Source organism: Cydia amplana, chromosome 3, assembly GCF_948474715.1.
Source record: "Cydia amplana chromosome 3, ilCydAmpl1.1, whole genome shotgun sequence".
NCBI lineage: Eukaryota > Metazoa > Arthropoda > Insecta > Lepidoptera > Tortricidae > Cydia > Cydia amplana.
The window spans coordinates 7,596,109-7,614,159 of NC_086071.1; the positions used below are offsets into that span (position 1 = coordinate 7,596,109).

General features: G+C 37.9%; 1 protein-coding gene across 1 annotated transcript in view; it reads left to right on the plus strand.

Annotated features, from left to right (window-relative positions):
• The first annotated feature begins 1,816 nt into the window (after positions 1 to 1,816).
• Positions 1,817 to 18,051, plus strand: part of LOC134662529 (low-density lipoprotein receptor-related protein 4) — a 31,813-nt gene continuing 15,578 nt past the window's right edge. The window contains exons 1-6 of the mRNA XM_063518789.1: positions 1,817 to 1,954; positions 5,432 to 5,608; positions 6,239 to 6,351; positions 11,340 to 11,544; positions 12,730 to 12,859; positions 16,510 to 16,616. Of these exons, the coding sequence (XP_063374859.1) occupies positions 1,900 to 1,954; positions 5,432 to 5,608; positions 6,239 to 6,351; positions 11,340 to 11,544; positions 12,730 to 12,859; positions 16,510 to 16,616 (787 nt within the window). The 5' untranslated portion in view covers positions 1,817 to 1,899. The remainder of the gene's footprint in view (positions 1,955 to 5,431; positions 5,609 to 6,238; positions 6,352 to 11,339; positions 11,545 to 12,729; positions 12,860 to 16,509; positions 16,617 to 18,051) is intronic.

Sequence of the window (18,051 nt, forward strand, 5' to 3'; positions counted from 1 at the left end):
GTGTTTATGAGAGAGAAAGAGCGTAAGTAAATGAATAATATAATTTAGTGACAATATAATTTTCGGCATGGAAGGATGAAAGCCCGATACTGCAACCAATAATTGGATTCCCAGCAGGCCGTGGCCGGGCCGTAATGTATTTATTGGCCGTGAATTTCAGCCGAACAGATCGCTGGTAAATTAATTTTAAACCTTTGTAGTAGCCAGTAAAGCTTTTATGCTTTTCACAATATTAAGTCGCAATACTATGAAACTTGTTCAAAGAACCTAGATGCAGTGTCGGTTATTTTTTTATACTATATTCCTGTGCCCTCCAAGGGTATCTTAGGTTATCTAATATGAAGTAATGTAAATCTGCCACGTAGGTCTCGTACTCGTGTAGGTAACTGCGTAGAATGCGCGGAGCCGTGCGTTGTGAATGAAAAAGATATCAACAAGTAGCTGGAGAGGCTTCTGGCTCCGGCGCGCGCAATTGCGATGCAGGGTGGCTTCTTGAAAACAGGCTAGCGACGCAATGAAAGCACCCGCCATTTTTATTAGAAGCTGATCGGGATATCCTGACGTTTGACAGGTTTTGAAAGATTGAAACTTGTATTAGTGATTAAGGGCACATTTTTTTACCAAATAGAGCCCATAATGACGCTTATAATAAATGCGTTAGACACAAAAATGGCCCAGGAGGCTTTGACGACATAGAAGAAAGATGCTGCCACATGCTACAGTGTGCCGCGGTAAAAGTTACGTAAAGCACTTGTCACAGGTATTTAGTTAATAGGCAATCTAGGTATTACACATCCTTGACTCTGAATTTGTATATGTAGGTACCTACTTTCAATTTAATTTTTAGGTACATACACGTGTTTTTTTATTTCTCTCTAATTTATTTTTACCAAAAAATGGATATTAAAAGTGGTAGCTTTCAAAAGCTCGTAAGTAAAATATGATGTCAATACGGCGACTGAACCGTGGTCGTATCTTTCGCAAACTCTATTATAAAATGAATTGAAAAATTCTAAACACACCATTTTATAAAGTAGATCAGCCAGTGAACATCTACGTCAATTTTAGAGCTACATTGTTAAAACTCGCTTCGACCCTTAAATCATTTTACGTTACTTCTACGATACAGTCGTATCGCTACTTTGCAGGATTATTTGATTTGATTTTAATAATATTGACATCCGGAAATTATCGAAATTTTCTTAAATGAAGATGATTACAGTTCAGAGCAATTAACTTTTCAATCACCGTAGGGTCACCTCCGGTTTCCACTTTTTCGCATTTTTTTTAGAAATGGATGGGTGAAGAAAAGTAAAAACTGTCGTCATATATGATGGTCTGCTAGTAGCATAATATTTACTGAAAAGGTTATCAATTCAGCCCACTTTACAAAGGAAATGGCGACTAATACGCCGAGAAAATGGTAAATAAACACGTAAAATGGGGATTAATTTGAAGTGTAGGTAACAAATTTTTTACCACGACGAAGTTATTTTGTTAAAAAAGGATCCCTGTGTCTCCTATAGTTTCGGATTTACCAACATGTCCCAGTTAAAAAATAAAAAACTCTGTGCGAGTATGACTCACTGATGGTAAACATATTAAATTGAAATTATGAATGTTTGGCCCTCGCGTATTATCGCGATTATACGCGAGGGCCATGAAGCGCGCACTCCGAGCAGCGCCATACATCTGTTGTTTTATTAACGAATGTTATGGCTGTCGATGTCAACGTCGAGCGTGGACGCTCGGGGCGTGCATTTCGTGGCCGAGGCGATAAGGTTTCACTAGAGTCATGTTTTTCAGATCACAGCGTGAAAGGAGAGATGGTCAGAGTGCGGAGGCGCGCCAGCGCGCGAGTGACCTAGGCGATGCGCCGTCCCCACCACTGACAACACCATGCCAGCGCCAATAGCCGCATACATAACGCTCCTCACCGTCGTATGGCTTTGTGGTCAGTATTCGAATGCATAATCTGCATAATTAAGAATTTTAATTATTTTCGACTATCGAACCTACGTATACAGGTAAATTAACATGATAATGAACACGCAATCTATCTATGTAAATATACTCCCTTAAAGCTTTTTTTAACATCCACACTTTAGGTCTTTGTTATTTACTACACCTGCAGGAAATAAGATCTTTTTCGAGCAAGTGTGATGAAAAATAAATAAATATTGTAGCACAATTTTACACAGATCGACCTAGTTTCACAGTAAGCTCAATAAAGGTACCGTTCGGATTCAAACATTTCAGACTAATTTAAATGAATTTAAAAGTGGAAAAATTACTGTCTTGGGTGAGACTTGAACTCACGGCCTCTGGATCGATAGATTTGCTGGCTATGGATGAGGTCTTTGTGGCTCAGATGGCAGAGCGCTGGAATATCGATCCAGAGGCCGTGAGTTTAAGTCTCACCCAAGACAGTAATTTTTCCACTTTTAAATTTACTCTAAGCTTTATAGCATCGGTCGCAGACGTTTCTGCTTGTAAAATTAAATTAATTTAAATGAGTTGAGAGAACTCCGCGTTTAGTACACGGGAAAACAAACAGCCGGCCTAGCCAAGGGACAATCGCTTGCGCTACGACGACCAAACGCTTTGTGTATCTCTATTACTCTTCCATAATAGTGCAACAATGACAGTTGCGTTTCGTTCGCTACGGAGCGTAAGCGATTGGCATGTTGGCTACGCGGCCTGGTGCAGGTGCTGCAAACAGCACGTAATTGCGGAAAACCTAGAACATAATAAGGCTGACAAAATACTGGTTTTAACTGAGTAATGTGTGTGTGTTTTATCAATAAGGCTTGCTTTCAAACTATAGAGGTCTAAGCTTTAAACCTTGACATGAACTATAGATGGTCAACCAAATCTTGTCAGTAGAAAAAGGCGCGAAATTCAAATTTTCTTTGAGACGATATCCCTTCGCGCCTACATTTTACAAATTTGTCGCCATTTTCTACTGACAAGATCTGGTTGACCAAGTATAATATATATTTACTTATCTGAATTTACTTATTCAAAGGTTATTTATGGTCTAAAGTTTATTATTTGCATGTCGCTAAATGATTTTTAGGGTTCCGTACCCAAAGGGTAAAAACGGGACCCTATTACTAAGACTCCGCTGTCCGTCCGTCTGTCACCAGGCTGTATCTCACGAACCGTGATAGCTAGACAGTTGAAATTTTCACAGATGATGTATTTCTGTTGCCGCTATAACACCAAATACTAAAAACAGAATAAAATAAAGATTTAAGTGGGGCTCCCATACAACAAACGTGATTTTTGACCGAAGTTAAGCAACGTCGGGCGGGGTCAGTACTTGGATGGGTGACCGTTTTTTTGCTTGTTTTGCTCTATTTTTTGTTGATGGTGCGGAACCCTTCGTGCGCGAGTCCGACTCGCACTTGGCCGGTCTTTTTAATTTAAAAATAATTGTTATCACGCACAGCAGTGCACAATGAAAAACAGGCGGTCTAGCATGAGTTGCGTTCTCGCGTGCGAGTCCATACTTGAAGTCGCGCTTGATGTATGGAGTCGCGCGCGAGAACGCAACTCATGCTAGACCATCTGAGGTTATCAACAATGTGCAGCGTTGGGTATTAGGTACCTAAATAAATAATGTTTTGATACGGATGGACGGTAGTGTTGGTAGGAATCTTTTGTGTCTAAATTGCATAACATAATCGTTTTTACGAGGCTCAGAACTTTAAAAAAAAACAACGGGTTGCACTCCGGGAGTGCCGACAGAAGTGAAAACTCAATGACTAGTCCAAAATGTCTGCAGCACTATGTATAATTGACCCATCCTTCTTTCTATTGAAAAACTTTAGTTCCGCTGTAATTGCTGGTCAGTGAGCTTGTGTAAAATTCGAAATTCAAATTTGTAGCGTTAATTGTTTAAGATCCTCGTATTTCAGCCCGTACAAGATTAGAACGTTTTTCATGTAACGTCAGTAACGTCACTGGGTTTTTCTATATTGATTTAAATGCCATCTAAATGAGTGGTCATCTAAACCTTACGGTCACGTGATCGCCTTACGCTGTCTCGAGTTTATCATTTTTTCCCCACCTCAAAAAGTGCCCAGCGCCGCTAAAGAAGTTTTCACTTCAAAAACTATCGAATCTTTTATTTAAGTCCCGAGTCGAGACATTTATTGTATCTTAAGCACAACTCAAATAGACTGAGCCTCCAAATAAAGACTCCGTCAGCAATTTTTTATATTAGGTTTTATCTAAATAACAGTAAAGAAAATAGGCGTTATTGTATAATTTGTGTATCGAATATACAATAACATTTTGTATTTTAACACATTTTTGTGTAAGTAAATAAATTGAGAGTTAGGTAATCTATAAGGACTATACTCTATACAAAGTATCGGGTCTCTAATTACTGCACGACGATATAATTATATAATACTAACTACGTATTATATAATTATATCGTGTATATGAATACCTACATAGAAAACATCCATAACTCAGGAATAGTTATTTTCGATACAAGTGCGGAAAAGAGGAAATTCGAAACGAGTGGCGATAAATTAAAACACGACCGAAGGGGTGACACAAGATAAGGGTTAAACTTTTGACATCGCACGAAAAGTGCTATTTTACGCACTAGTGCGTGAAAATAGGGCCATATGTACTGTAAAAAATATTTGTGATAAACCCACAAGGAAAGAGAAGAGTCGTGGAATGTTTTGATTTTTTATTAAATATTCTGTGGGAGGCGGCTTCGACGTATTCCACACGGTCTGATATTAATAATCAGAATATCTATGGTTACATTCGGAATAAAAATTCATATCATGATTGTATCTCCATTTTTAAACAAAATATATACCTACCTATATTTTAATGTATCCACTTCTGTAATGTAGTGCACATCATGACATCACGAAATTAAAGTGACCACATGACAGTTAAAGTACCTACGACTAGCCTAAACACGTCGTTGTATATATCATTGCAGGGTTCCGATGAAAATTGTATAGTATTTATGATCATTATGATTAAGTCCGAGTAATTTTATAAGCCTAAATTGGTCTTAAAACACAGGTCACTTTACCAAATGAAATTTTATGATTTTAAATGAGCAACAATTGATGAAAATACATGGAAATTGCTGCAAGAGCATACTATACGCCTATAGATAGGCGCAATAATTTTTAAGATTTAGGGAGATTCTCAATTAGTCATACTCTAGCACTTACGTACGCAGTACCTACACACCTATTCAGTTTGCCATTTTGGCGCCCCCCTTGCCATCCGACGCCTAGAGCGGCCGCTCCACTCGCTCTACCCTAGATCCGGCCCTGCACCTATTACACACGTATCGACGTATCGACGTGGGTGTGTGTTTGTCGTACCTATACCGTGCAGTAGGCAAGTAGGCAATGTTCTAATGAAATATTTTTTTTACCAGCAATCGCGGATGAGATCCCGTCGGCGGCGGTTCCGCGGTCCACCAACACCACGTCGGTGCCCGCGGACCCGCGGTCGCCCGTGGGCCGCGTGCCGCCGTACCAACCGCCGGCGGGAGCCGGACCCGTGCCGGGCTATCGGCCCCATAACCCGTATACACGGGTGGAACCATGGCATCGTGAGTATCGATTTACATAAAGGTTTACAAATCGCGCGCACACTATCACCCATCTATAATTTTATATTTATTTGAAAAAAGTTTGGTTATTACCGTAATAAGTTTTTGCCAAAAATTTCATTTTTGGTACAAGCTTTTATCGCTGACTGTACCTACTTTTCTTACGACAGACAACTAATACTAAAACACCTAGACAATTCTAAAAACCCCTAACACAATTAGGTTGCGTTGTTTCATCACAGAGTTCCTATGGCCACCTCCTGTCTCCATCATCAGATCAGCTCGATGGTACCATAATATTGCATTGTCACCCGACTTACATGTGTATGCAAAATTTCAGCTCAATCGGAAACCGGGAAGTGGACCAAATTTAACTTGCAAGATTCCATTACATAGTTACATACAGGTCGACCTAATAAAAGCTTGTTAAAATGTGCCTACTTTGTAGTACCGTAGTACTACAAAGTGTAGTAATCTTTGACCCTGCGTCACTTCATAACTCGCTAATAGGTGCTAATAGACACCATATTCTAACAACGCATAACTACTTACCTAATTGTTGTAACCTACCTAACCAACCTAGGTACATACCTACCTACTTAAATTTTAATCAATGATTTTTGCACGCAGAACTACCATCGATATTCGATAGAAACGCGGACGTCATAGCGGAAGACATTGACCACGAGGAAGACGATGGCGGCTGTAACGTTCCGTGTCCTAAGGAAAACTTCTCCTGCCAGGTACGTGTTTATTGACTTTGTGTTTGAAAATCAAGGACCTACGTATAGCTGGTCAACCAAATCTTGTCAGTAAAAATAGGCGCGAAATTCAAATTTTCTATGGGACGATATCCCTTCGCGCCTACATTTTTCAAATTTGCCGCCTTTTTCTACTGTCAAGATCTGGTTGACCAAGTATATATACCTATATACCTCTGCTTACGTTCCAAGAAAACTATCTAAATTGAGAATGTGGATCGTGTTCTAAAAGACTTAACCAGATTATGTTACTACCTACTACTTTTTACTACTTACAACTTTATGCAGAAAGGAAAACACTACAAACCGTTTTTTTATATATAGGTATTTATCCCTAATTAAAAATGAAGGTTTCATTCTTAAATTACTAATAAAAAAACTATAATCTGTGAAATACGTAGTAACAATTAAAACAATTCTTTGTTATTAGACAACTAAAGGTCAATCAACGTTTGTCTATTATAAAAGTGTGAGTAAATGCTACAAAAAACTGCCGTTTTCAGTCAATAACTTTGCTAAGCCCGATGTCTGTTTTATAAGAAATTATTGTTATATAAATATTGTTAAATAATCTACTAAATAATTATAATTTTATTATAACACTTACCTTATGTAGGTATACGAGTACTAACATAATTGCGTTATGTATGTGGCATATTATAGTAGTTTATGCAACAGTGATATAATAAGGGTTCTTAAAATTCAAGGGTCGAAGTTACAAAACGAGACGTAGTCGAGTTTTGTAAAAAAAGACCCGAGAATTTTAAGAACCAATTATGAGCTGTTGCATACATTACTTTTTCTATGACAGCTGCAGCAAAAAAAAAAAAAAAAGAGTTATTATTAAAAAAAAGAGTTATTATTAAAAAAAGAGTTATTATTAAAAAAAAAGAGTTATTATTTAAAAAAAATTGAGTTATTATTAAAAAAAAAAAGAGTTATTATTGTAAATGAAAACATACCTCTTTCAATCAAGATGATCGGAACTTGTATCTTTAAAAAAAATAAAGCAGTTGTATTATACTCATAAGATGACTGCTAGCAGTCATCTTATGAGCCTATAGACAAATCATTCAAATGACATTGCTTTAGATATCACTGTCAGTCATTTAATTGACACATTTAAGTGCTGGAGTAGAAAAAATATTTTTTAATACGGAAGGTAACGTAAGTAACGTAAATACCAAAGCGCTGAAATATTCGCTGTCACAGAAAGAGGATAACCTTTTAAGCTTTTTCCAATAGTTGTAAAATCCATATGTTTATATTACCGATGCGCGTAAAACCGAAAGTTATTCAATGGAGTTAAAATAAATCCGAGCTAAAATCAGATGCACTCGATCAAATTGAAATGTTATATTTAGATGTAAGTTTAAGCGATATTGAGTTCATTGCCCTCTCTATCGGGATTATAATGGATATTGAAACTTCGTAATAAATGGGAATATCACGTCAGTAGCACATTAGGTACCTACCTATGTGGCGCGCGGTATCTATGCACATTACTAGGTACATATGTCGTAACTCGTAACAAAGCTTTGCTTGGCGTCTTACGAGTTAACATGTCTATAAAAATAAAAAGAATATTAGTAAATATATTATGACCACACCAGCTGATAAAGGCTCTCTTGATAATTCTATATGGCAAAGTAATTACCTTACCTATAGTTCGTTTTTTTAGCATTAGAAAGAAGGTAAACAATCTTGCTGTGTCTTTTTATAGAAAAACACGTTTTAAAAACAAGTCACGGCAAATATGAATCTAATACGATCATTTATATTCTTCTGCTTTCATAAGTAATAGTTACTGAATTTTAAACAGCGTTTTTCAATTAAAAGACATGTCAAGAACGCTTACCTTCTTTCTAATGCTAAAAAAACGAACTATAGATGCAAATCTTGAGTCGTTTCCTCATTTTGGCCAGTGGAATTGACTTCTTGAATTGATTGTGGAAGTAATGATTTTGAATGATAATATTTAATAGCGTTCATTTGGATTTGATTTGTACTGTTTTACACTTAGCATTATCCTTGCGTTGGTGTGGTGACAAATGTTGTGTTTCATTCGACAGCAAAGTTTGTTGAATCCTCGTGCCTCAGTATTCTATTTTCGAAAGACTCGCTACGCCCGTGGTTCAACTTTGCAATCTTTCACTTGCTCGGATATATTAGCACGGGGGGTTATACAACAAATTTTTCACCTTGTAAAACAAATAACTATTTATTGGTAAAGCAGAGAAGTGTCTCTGACCCGCCTGTGGCTATCTCTATTGTACACGCGCATAATTATATTGCTGTCACGCCCATGATGCCGGTTGTCAACGTCACTGCGACTTTGAGAGCAATCTAATTATGCGCGTGCAAAAGAGATAACAACAGACGGGTCAATGTACGAAAATCTATCTTGAAAGCGCCTATAAGGCAGAATATGGTATGGAAAAAAGTATTAGAAATATTTTGCGTTTTCTCAGATTTTGCGATAATTACTGTGCACCACCAACCCACTGTCAACCAGCTTACCCACTTTACTAGTTCAGCTAATATGGCGACGTGGGTACTTAAGTTGGGGCCCTAACTGTAGGTACTAGTTCTAAATGAAATAACGTTAACCTTGCTATGGGAGGGGGTTATAGTGTGTATACTACACCATACCCATATATCTTGAAGTTCGAATACGGCAGAATGGATTTCCACTTGCTACGATCCTGCATACCTCTTTCGCTTCCGTTACTTTCATAACATTCCTCATGCACGCTCTCCTCTTGACCTGGCCTTTCTTCAGGATTTCCCCGATCTGATCAGAGAAAGTCCGCAGAGGTCTACCCCTTCCAACTCCCTCTTCTTCTTCTCCCTTAATTATACACTCATAGGTGTGATTATATTGTATGTAATATGGGGTCCCTTTGTTTCCTTATGGGAATAATGTAGGTATTGTTTGTCATACACTCAGCGTTTTTTCTTTCAAGCGGTTTTAAACCTTATATTATATGTATAAGGCAAGATACGAATATGGGGCCTTATTTGAAAGGTTATGAAACCCTCTATTGGAAAATCACGTAAAATTGTCGATCTACCACATAAAAAAGGACAATTTTCAGGAAAAAGGAATCAACGTGTATTCAGGTTAACATTACACAGAATAAAAACACTACAAAATCAACAGATACCTACAGAAAAAAATAACTTGAAACTAAACTCAAAACCTAGTGCTGCCTCTCCTCTTGCCCTCCCCAGTACCTTCGATGCGATCAGTCATGACTGTCATGAGTGCCACGATGCGTTTTTGAGGTAAGTTGTTCCTCACCTCAATAATGGTGTCTTGAAGCTTGTCAAGAGTGGCAGGAGCAGGATTATGCGACCAAACCCACGGTCTTAGCTGATCCCAGAGATGTTCGATAGGGTTCAGGTCAGGTCTCCATGCTAGCCACTCCATTACGGTGATCCCAACCTCAGCAGGTAGTCACGCACGATCAACGCAGTGTGGCAGCGGGCATTGTCATGCATAAACTGGAAGTTGGGTCCAACAAAACCAGCATATGGAACCACATGTTCCTCCAAGACATCCGTTATGTAACGCCGAGCAGTCAGTGATCCCTGGCTGTGACCGCCTTCACTGCGGGAAATGCACACGAAATCAGTTTTCCCGCCGATAGAAATGCCGCCCCAGAACATGCGAGATCCGCCCCCTTAGCAGACGGTTTCTTCGGTGGAGGCATGCGTGGATTGCTCTCCCTGCCTCCTATACAACCTCCTGTACCTGTTATTGGTGTAAAGGTGTGCCCTCGTCTCGCCGGTAAAGAGAACATTCCTCCATTGTTCAAGCGTCCAATCTTCGTGCAGTCGGGAAAATTGCGTCCTGGCTATTCAATGCTCTGGCTTTAATTGGAAGCTTGTAGCAGCTCTACGGGGCAACATCCTGTTCTCTAGCAGCCTCTTCCGATCGTAGAGATGCTCACTACTGTACTTCGAGCTGCTCGAAGCTGCTGCTGCTGCTCAACAGCGTGGAAGAAACGATTCTCTCTAGCGGAAGAGCAGCGTTGTCTCCCAGATCCAGGTCTCCTGAAGTAACCACGAGTCTCCTGGAACCGCTGCAAGGCTAGACGCACTCGGAAACAGCTTATGTTAAATCTTTCAGCAACTTGATTGATACTGCCATAGTCTTTGTTGCAGCAGTGCCAACTTTTGAGCTGCTTCTTCTGGCCTGGTATCCATGTCCAAGGATTTTTCTTGCTGTAACTGTTCAGTAGTGACCTCAGTGACCTCTGGAGAGCGAATGAGCCATAACTAACCTTTACCCCCCATTTTATACCCGTCCAGGATTGCACAACAAGTGACCCATTAAAATCCGATCTCGGCCTTTTTTTAAACAAACCGCCGATGTTTGGCTATGGTTATTTTTACGGAAAATGACGATTTATCTTTTTAAAGTTTATTAATTGTGCTTTCAAATGATACCAATATCGATAGGATGCAATACATAAGATAAGAGCTATATTTGCTTAAAACTAATTTTTGACGAGGTGCAATTTTTTTGACGCCGAGTGTATTATCATTAGTCATAAAACTGAAACCGTTAACTTTTCAGGATTCTCGTAAGGTTATCCTATAGATAGGTTAGGTTTGTTTTATGGCAATCCTGAAAAGTGACGTGTTTCTGAAACAAATTAATTAATATGACTAACGAAAATGTGGGCAAACAATACATTATGACTTAAAACTTTTTGGGAAACAATAGAGACCAAATTTAAAAGTGGAAAATTTTCTGTCTTGGGTGATACTTGAACTCATGGACTCTTGAACTCTGGAGTTCAAGTCTCACCCAAGACAGAAAATTTTCCACTTTTAAATTTATTCTAAGCTTAATAATAGCATCGGTCGCAGACGTTACTGTTTGTAAAAAAAATAAAATAGAGACCAAATTCCAAATGACCCACGTAATATGTGTGTATGTATTGCTATGGGATCGGTAGATCTCATGCACCTGCATCTCAATGGAGAAGCGGTGCGACGGCGTCGCGGACTGCGCGGAGGCGGAGGACGAGGCGGGCTGCACGCGCGCCTGCGACGAGCATGAGAACAGAACCCTGTGCCACACCACCAACGTGTGCATCGCCGTGCACTGGCTCTGCGACGGCGATAACGACTGCGGAGATTTCTCTGACGAGACACACTGTGGTAAGCGCTGTCTTGTCAATCTCGTGCCGCCATATTACGCGAGTTTAATGTATGTATAGGTCGTACAAAGTACCTACTATGGATTGGAATATATAGTTACCTACTTTAACAAATAATTTGAAATTTGACTGTTGATTCAAACAATGAATGTACCTAATAGAATATTAGATTGCGTATATTATATCAAAATATGGTAGTTGTCGCTAACTCGCAAGTAGTAATAAAAATAATACGTTTTTGGCATAAATTTCATTTTTGGTACAAGCTTTTATCGCTGACTGTACTTGTCTTTCCACAGATAACTAATGCTCATCAAGATAATTCTAAAAACCCCAAACACAACTAGGTTGCGTTGTTTTATCACAGAGTTCCTATGGCCACCTCCTGTCTCCATCATCAGATCAGCTCCATGGTACCATAATATTGCCTTGTCATCCGACTTACATATTGATGCAAAATTTCAGCTTCATTGGAAGTCTGAAAATGGGTTAAATTTAGCTTGCAAGATTTGACCCGTACAAATATAGATAACTACATACCTACATACATATTTACATAGGTACATTGCAAGTTAAATAAAATCTTGTAAAAATAAACTTAAATAGTCAAAAATATGTAGGGTGCATTGGGGTAATTCCGAAGACGGGGTAATTTTGAAAATGGCAAATATCTACTAAACTAGAATAGCTTTCTACTGTGTAGCAACAGCACGCAAGATGCTATGTAAGCGTTGCAGTGGCATAAGTGTAGCTAAAGTATGAAGTGCTTCTAGTGTAGAAGATATTTGCCATTTTCAAAATTACCCCGTCTTCGGATTTACCCCAATGCACCCTACTTCAAAAAACGTTAGGACTCTTATTATTTTTATGGCTTAGTTGTATTTTATAATTGTTGATGTGTTTTTTTTTGCTGTATGTAAATTCCATGTTGACGTGTAATAGGCCACAAGGGCACTTCCTTGTGGCCTATTTGCTGAATAAATGTTGATGTTTGATGTATATAATGTCTTAAATACACGTATAAAATATCCGATGAACGACTTATTACCTCTTACAGACACCTATAGAGGTGAGGTGAGGTGAGGTACAGGTTGGCTATAGAGCCAAGAACAAGATGCGCGAGGCGTTGGTATCGTGCGTCCACGGAAATTTAAAAATACAAGTATTAACAAAAAATGAATTACAGGTGGTCCAGCCAACTGCACGGCAGACCAATTCACGTGCGCCAACGGCCTGTGCATCCACAAAGACTGGCTATGCGACGGCGATGACGATTGTCGCGACAGCTCGGACGAAACCAACTGCACCAAAGACAAGTGAGTAACGTCATAGAGAAATATAGCAAGACAAGAGTGCTCACTCCATGCATCAGTTCAGACTATTAATTTCAGTGTCTACATCTAGCATCGAGTAGCGGAACTATCAGTACTGCTACTTGACAATAGATGTAGCACCTCTCTCTCTCTCTCTCTCTCTCTTATGCGGTTGAGATAAGACTTTCCGGTCGGTGCTACATCTATTGTCAAGTAGCAGTACTGATAGTTCCGCTACTCGATGCTAGATGCTAATAGTCTTTTTGGTACTAAAACTGATGTATGAAGTGAGCAATCTATGTATTTTTTTCTCTATGGTAACGGGCATACTTCTCTTTCTCCCTTCATAGCGTTAATGTAAGTTAAGATTGGTAAATTTGTCTAGGATTGATTATTGTAAATCTATCTAAAATATTAAGATAAGGTTGCTAGGCGTTTCTTTCGTCTTACGTGCTGCAAATTTCTAATCAAATTTCTTGGTAATTTTATGTGTAAAGCAAACCTATTTAAGGCATATTTACAAAATATTATTGTTGTTTTGTTTGCTTGAGTACAGTCTACAATAGTCTACAAGGCGCCCATGATAAACCAAATAGTTCGTAGTCGGTCAAAAATCAACAACAAAGTCCGAATGATGGACTATTTACTAGAACACTTTGAGACGAAGATCGTCTTATAGAAAAGTTTATTTTTTTCTGAATAACATGGGTTTAGATGTAAAGCTTTGAATGGAAATAATAGGCAAGATACTAAATTACTGTACACAATTGTATTTTTTTCGTCGGTTGTTACGTTTTTATAAGTTATTGTAGTAAAAAAACCGAATTGCGTGTTATATTTTTTTACTTCCTATATCATTGAAGTAAAGGTTACAGTTAATTTTGAAACAATGTCAACTAATGCGGAATAATTATTAAAAAAATCCAATATTATTGATCTAAAATTATAGTTTTCCCCTAAGTTTCTCGTAGCATTTATAGGGACTTCTCGTTTATCGACTTCCGATTATACATATGTATATCGATAAATACAGAATACAATAAATATGTAAAATATGATTATGAGTAGAAGCAAACAACATGCAGTCTTATAGCGGTTGAGCGATCTCTTCGGGATAACCTTTGGATACCAACTTTTAGGAAATTATAAATATAAATTAAAATAATAATATTTCATTGTTTCTTATAAATTATAATTACTTCTACTCGTAATCATATTTTACCTACTGTATTCTGTATTTATCGATATACATACTTATGTATAATCGGAAGTCGTAAACGAGAAGTCCCTATGACAGCTCAAAAATGCTACGAGAATTCCGGGCTCTGCTTATTATCTAGCCAACACTTCAACGAATACGCAGCTGACCGTAATAACTTCTTACCAACTCCCTCAGTTAAGCGATTGAACTTCCTCATTGTATGAATTGCACCAGGCGCACGATTTTTGGCCTTATGAATATTCAACCATCCTCTGGCTAGTCATCTCTGACTGCAAAAGGCTATGTACACATGAACATTGCGTTTCAAAAAATATTTTCCATCCGTAGCGTATCCGTATCCATAAATCTACATGCATTTGCATTTATTTTGCACGAAGTAAACTACCGCTTAAAACGACTTATCGGTTTTTTGGATGTAGGTTTCTAAACACCTACAATATAGTGGATCTGCGAACTGTAGACCTCGCAAACTTTCATGGCTCCGTCATTTTGAAAAAATCCAAAAGAAAAAAATATCATAATTACCGAACTTGCTCACACAATTTCACGAGAATTGGTTGAGAAATGCGGTCTGTAGAGAAGAATAACCGGGTATAAAAAATCATTTTTGCCCATGCGGAAACGGAAACGCTATGAATACGTATAAATAAACCTGACTAGTTAGCTCTTTCTGATATTCTAAAATAATGCTTTATTATTAAAATAGTACCTAATAATTTAGTAAAACTGTGCCTATATTTCGTTTCCTTTTCAATGTAAAATACGTCACGGGTGAATAAATAAAACAATAGCTCCCTCAAATACAGAACTCGTTCCAAAATCCAAGTAATCCGACCCCATTGAATTGCATGCCGAGCATGTTTGCATACCGACATCGAATATAAAATCAAACCGTAACGCACATGGGGTGTATTCTGCATGAAATAATAGGGATTGGAAATATATTTTGACAGTAGGTACATGATTTTAAATGTGATAAGATAGGTAATTGTTTATTGATTCCTATTAAGTTTAGGGTCAATACATTTTACTCCTCACTACTACGACTAGACATGTGGAATTGATAATTAGATACAATGATAACCAAGTATTTCACAGTATACTATTTAAAACACACAAGTATTTACTTAGACATATTTTCGAAGTTCATCAAATTAATCCATCATCAAGAGGTTATTGTAATGAGTAAGTAGGTATGTAATTGCCTATTATTTATCTAATTGTTACTCTTTATGTTTATATTTTGCTTTGTTGTGTCCAAAGCCGGCATATACCTAGACTAGAGGGCGAACGGCGGAGTAGGTTCTGTAGATCAATACTGGCACGGCGGGCGGGCGGCGCGCTGCGCCGTTGCTATGGCGACGCGCCTACGCTCGCAGCCTCCGGCCCGTGAAGGAGACTGGCCCGATATATCCGAGTTCCGTGGGCGGTTTCATTATAGAACGAAATCGTTCATGTGATTAACGTTTTGAAGCCTACGTCTGGTTCAATGTATAGGTACTTAATAGCGACTAGTATTCAGTCTTCATGAGTTACGTTGCAGAAATCTAACAATTCATGAGTTAAGTTAATTCTTATAATAATTTATATTTAAAAAAAAACCTGACCACCCACATTAGGGATCACGCTAGACAAGGTCCATAATTTTTATTTAGGGTCGTGGAAAAATATGTTTTCCTCTGATTTACAGAATTGTTGTTCATGAGTTTTCATGTTTCACTGCCTTAGAACGTAGATCACATATACAGTCTATATTCTTATTCATCTTCCTAGGTCTCTGTGGTCTCTATATTTAGAATAACCATGTGCTGTAGGTAATAAGGATGTTACGTAACGGTGCCGGATTACCATTTCTAGTTAAGTCTGGCGCTCGGATAGTACTATTACTATCATTTACAATGAACCGAGGATTATTTATCTAAGTAGCGACTAGATATAGCAAACCGAGTGTGCATAGTTGCATATATGCATACCCTGTTATATTTAGCTTGTATCTGAAACCATAGGTTGTTATAATGTAAAGTTCCACGAATAGATTTCATTTACTCAAATTAGGCCGTATGGCGCGGAATGAAATCCTATATATATTTTAATCAGTTGCGTACGAATGAGGGTGGGATAATAGAAGTACCTAGCTATAAAATTTAAATACAATATTCAGACGATGCTTCGACTTCTATACACAATATGAGTAATGAGTATTACCCGTAATATGGAGTAGCTATATGTATATGGATATATATATATAAAGGCTACCCCTTTCCAATGCAATAAATCTTTATTGGACAATATATTGAAGGACAAGGTTACACTAGATTAGAGATTCAATAACAGGACGACTTTTCTCTAAAGAGCGACCAACGATCACATTTTAATGCAGTGCGCGCAGAGGACTTTTGATTTGACGTCTTCTTTTCTTATTCTAAATCAGGTGCAGAGACAACCAATTTACGTGTGCCACCGGTGAGTGCATACCATCACACTGGCGTTGTGATAAGGAGGCCGACTGCCCTGAAAACTCCGACGAGATAGACTGCCGTGAGTATGCAATTATATTTTTGATGTATGTGAGGTACATTTCTTAAGCGTCACGCATCATATTCGTCCAACTTTTACTAATAAGCGACTTGCCGCTCTTTAGTACGGAACGGACTAAGTAATGCCGTGAGCATTACTAGCATCCAAATCATCAACATTTTGCATACATATTAAACTAGCTCCGTACGCGTTGATTTGTATTTTGGTTGTTACATATTCTACATGAGCATAAAACAAACTTTCATCCCCTATTTTACCCCCTTAGAGGTTAAATTTTTCAAAATCGCTTCTAATTTCTTGTACTTACACTAATTTGCATCAACTTTTAGCTTTTATAGTTTTGGCTCTGCGTTAATGAGTCAGTCAGTCAGCACATACGCATTTATATATAAATAAACAAGATGAGTTGTTCAAGTATTGATGTCGTAGGTACATGTCCCCCATCCAATTACCTCAATTTTCACCAATGAGCTCACTGGGGGGCCTTGGGACACTGAACCTTGGCAACGGTTTTGATAATTTAATAGTACCTACATACCTAGGAATATATTTATCCGGTATCACTGAACATATAACAGTACATTATTGTCGAGGCTCGGAAGTAGCTACTTGCTGGCTGAGGATTCGTTTTTAACGGACGATCTTGGGAGTCCGTTTAATTGAATCCGAAGCCAGCAAATAGCCTTCCAGCCGAGTCATATATAGTGCTTTTCTCAAAAATGGTGCAAGAAATAGAAATATTTTACAGAAGCAACGTTCTAATTTTCACAGAAAAAAGTAAAACCATTAAAAAGATTTGCTTGCCGCCATTAAAAAAAAGAAGTGTATTTTTCTGCTGAAAATACGCCAAGCTATTTGAGACACCTATCTTAAATAGTCGCGGTACCAACATTATAATAATAAGTGCTGATCATCTGTTTGGCTGTTTAATGGACCTATGCCTTCATTTCACATGACCATTTAAGGTTTTAAAAAGTTTGGAACTCGTTAAATAATGGAATTTGTATGCAACATTGCAGTCCCGAAATCGAGACTGCAATGTTTTTAATTTTAATTTTTTGAATGACCATAAACTACGCACTTCGCGACCTATTTTTTAACCGGCGTCGTCGACTTTGCCGTCCATTTTTGAGAAAAATTACTTAGGTATTTAAATTTGTTTTGTCTGTAATATTGTCTTCGGTTACCGTTACCGCGATAGTTACTCATGAAATATATTATTAATTGTTTTGTCTGTATTATAAGATGTTTTTCTGTTGAGACTGAGACTGGAATTAGTAATATAAACCTTGATACAAAACACCATAGCATGAATATTATTTTCGTAACACTCACAATGTTAAGACGTAGGTATAGGTACTCAAATGTGGGTGGACGTAAAATTAGTAATTGAACAGCCCCAGCAGCAGCAGCCTTATATAATCCTATTATTTAT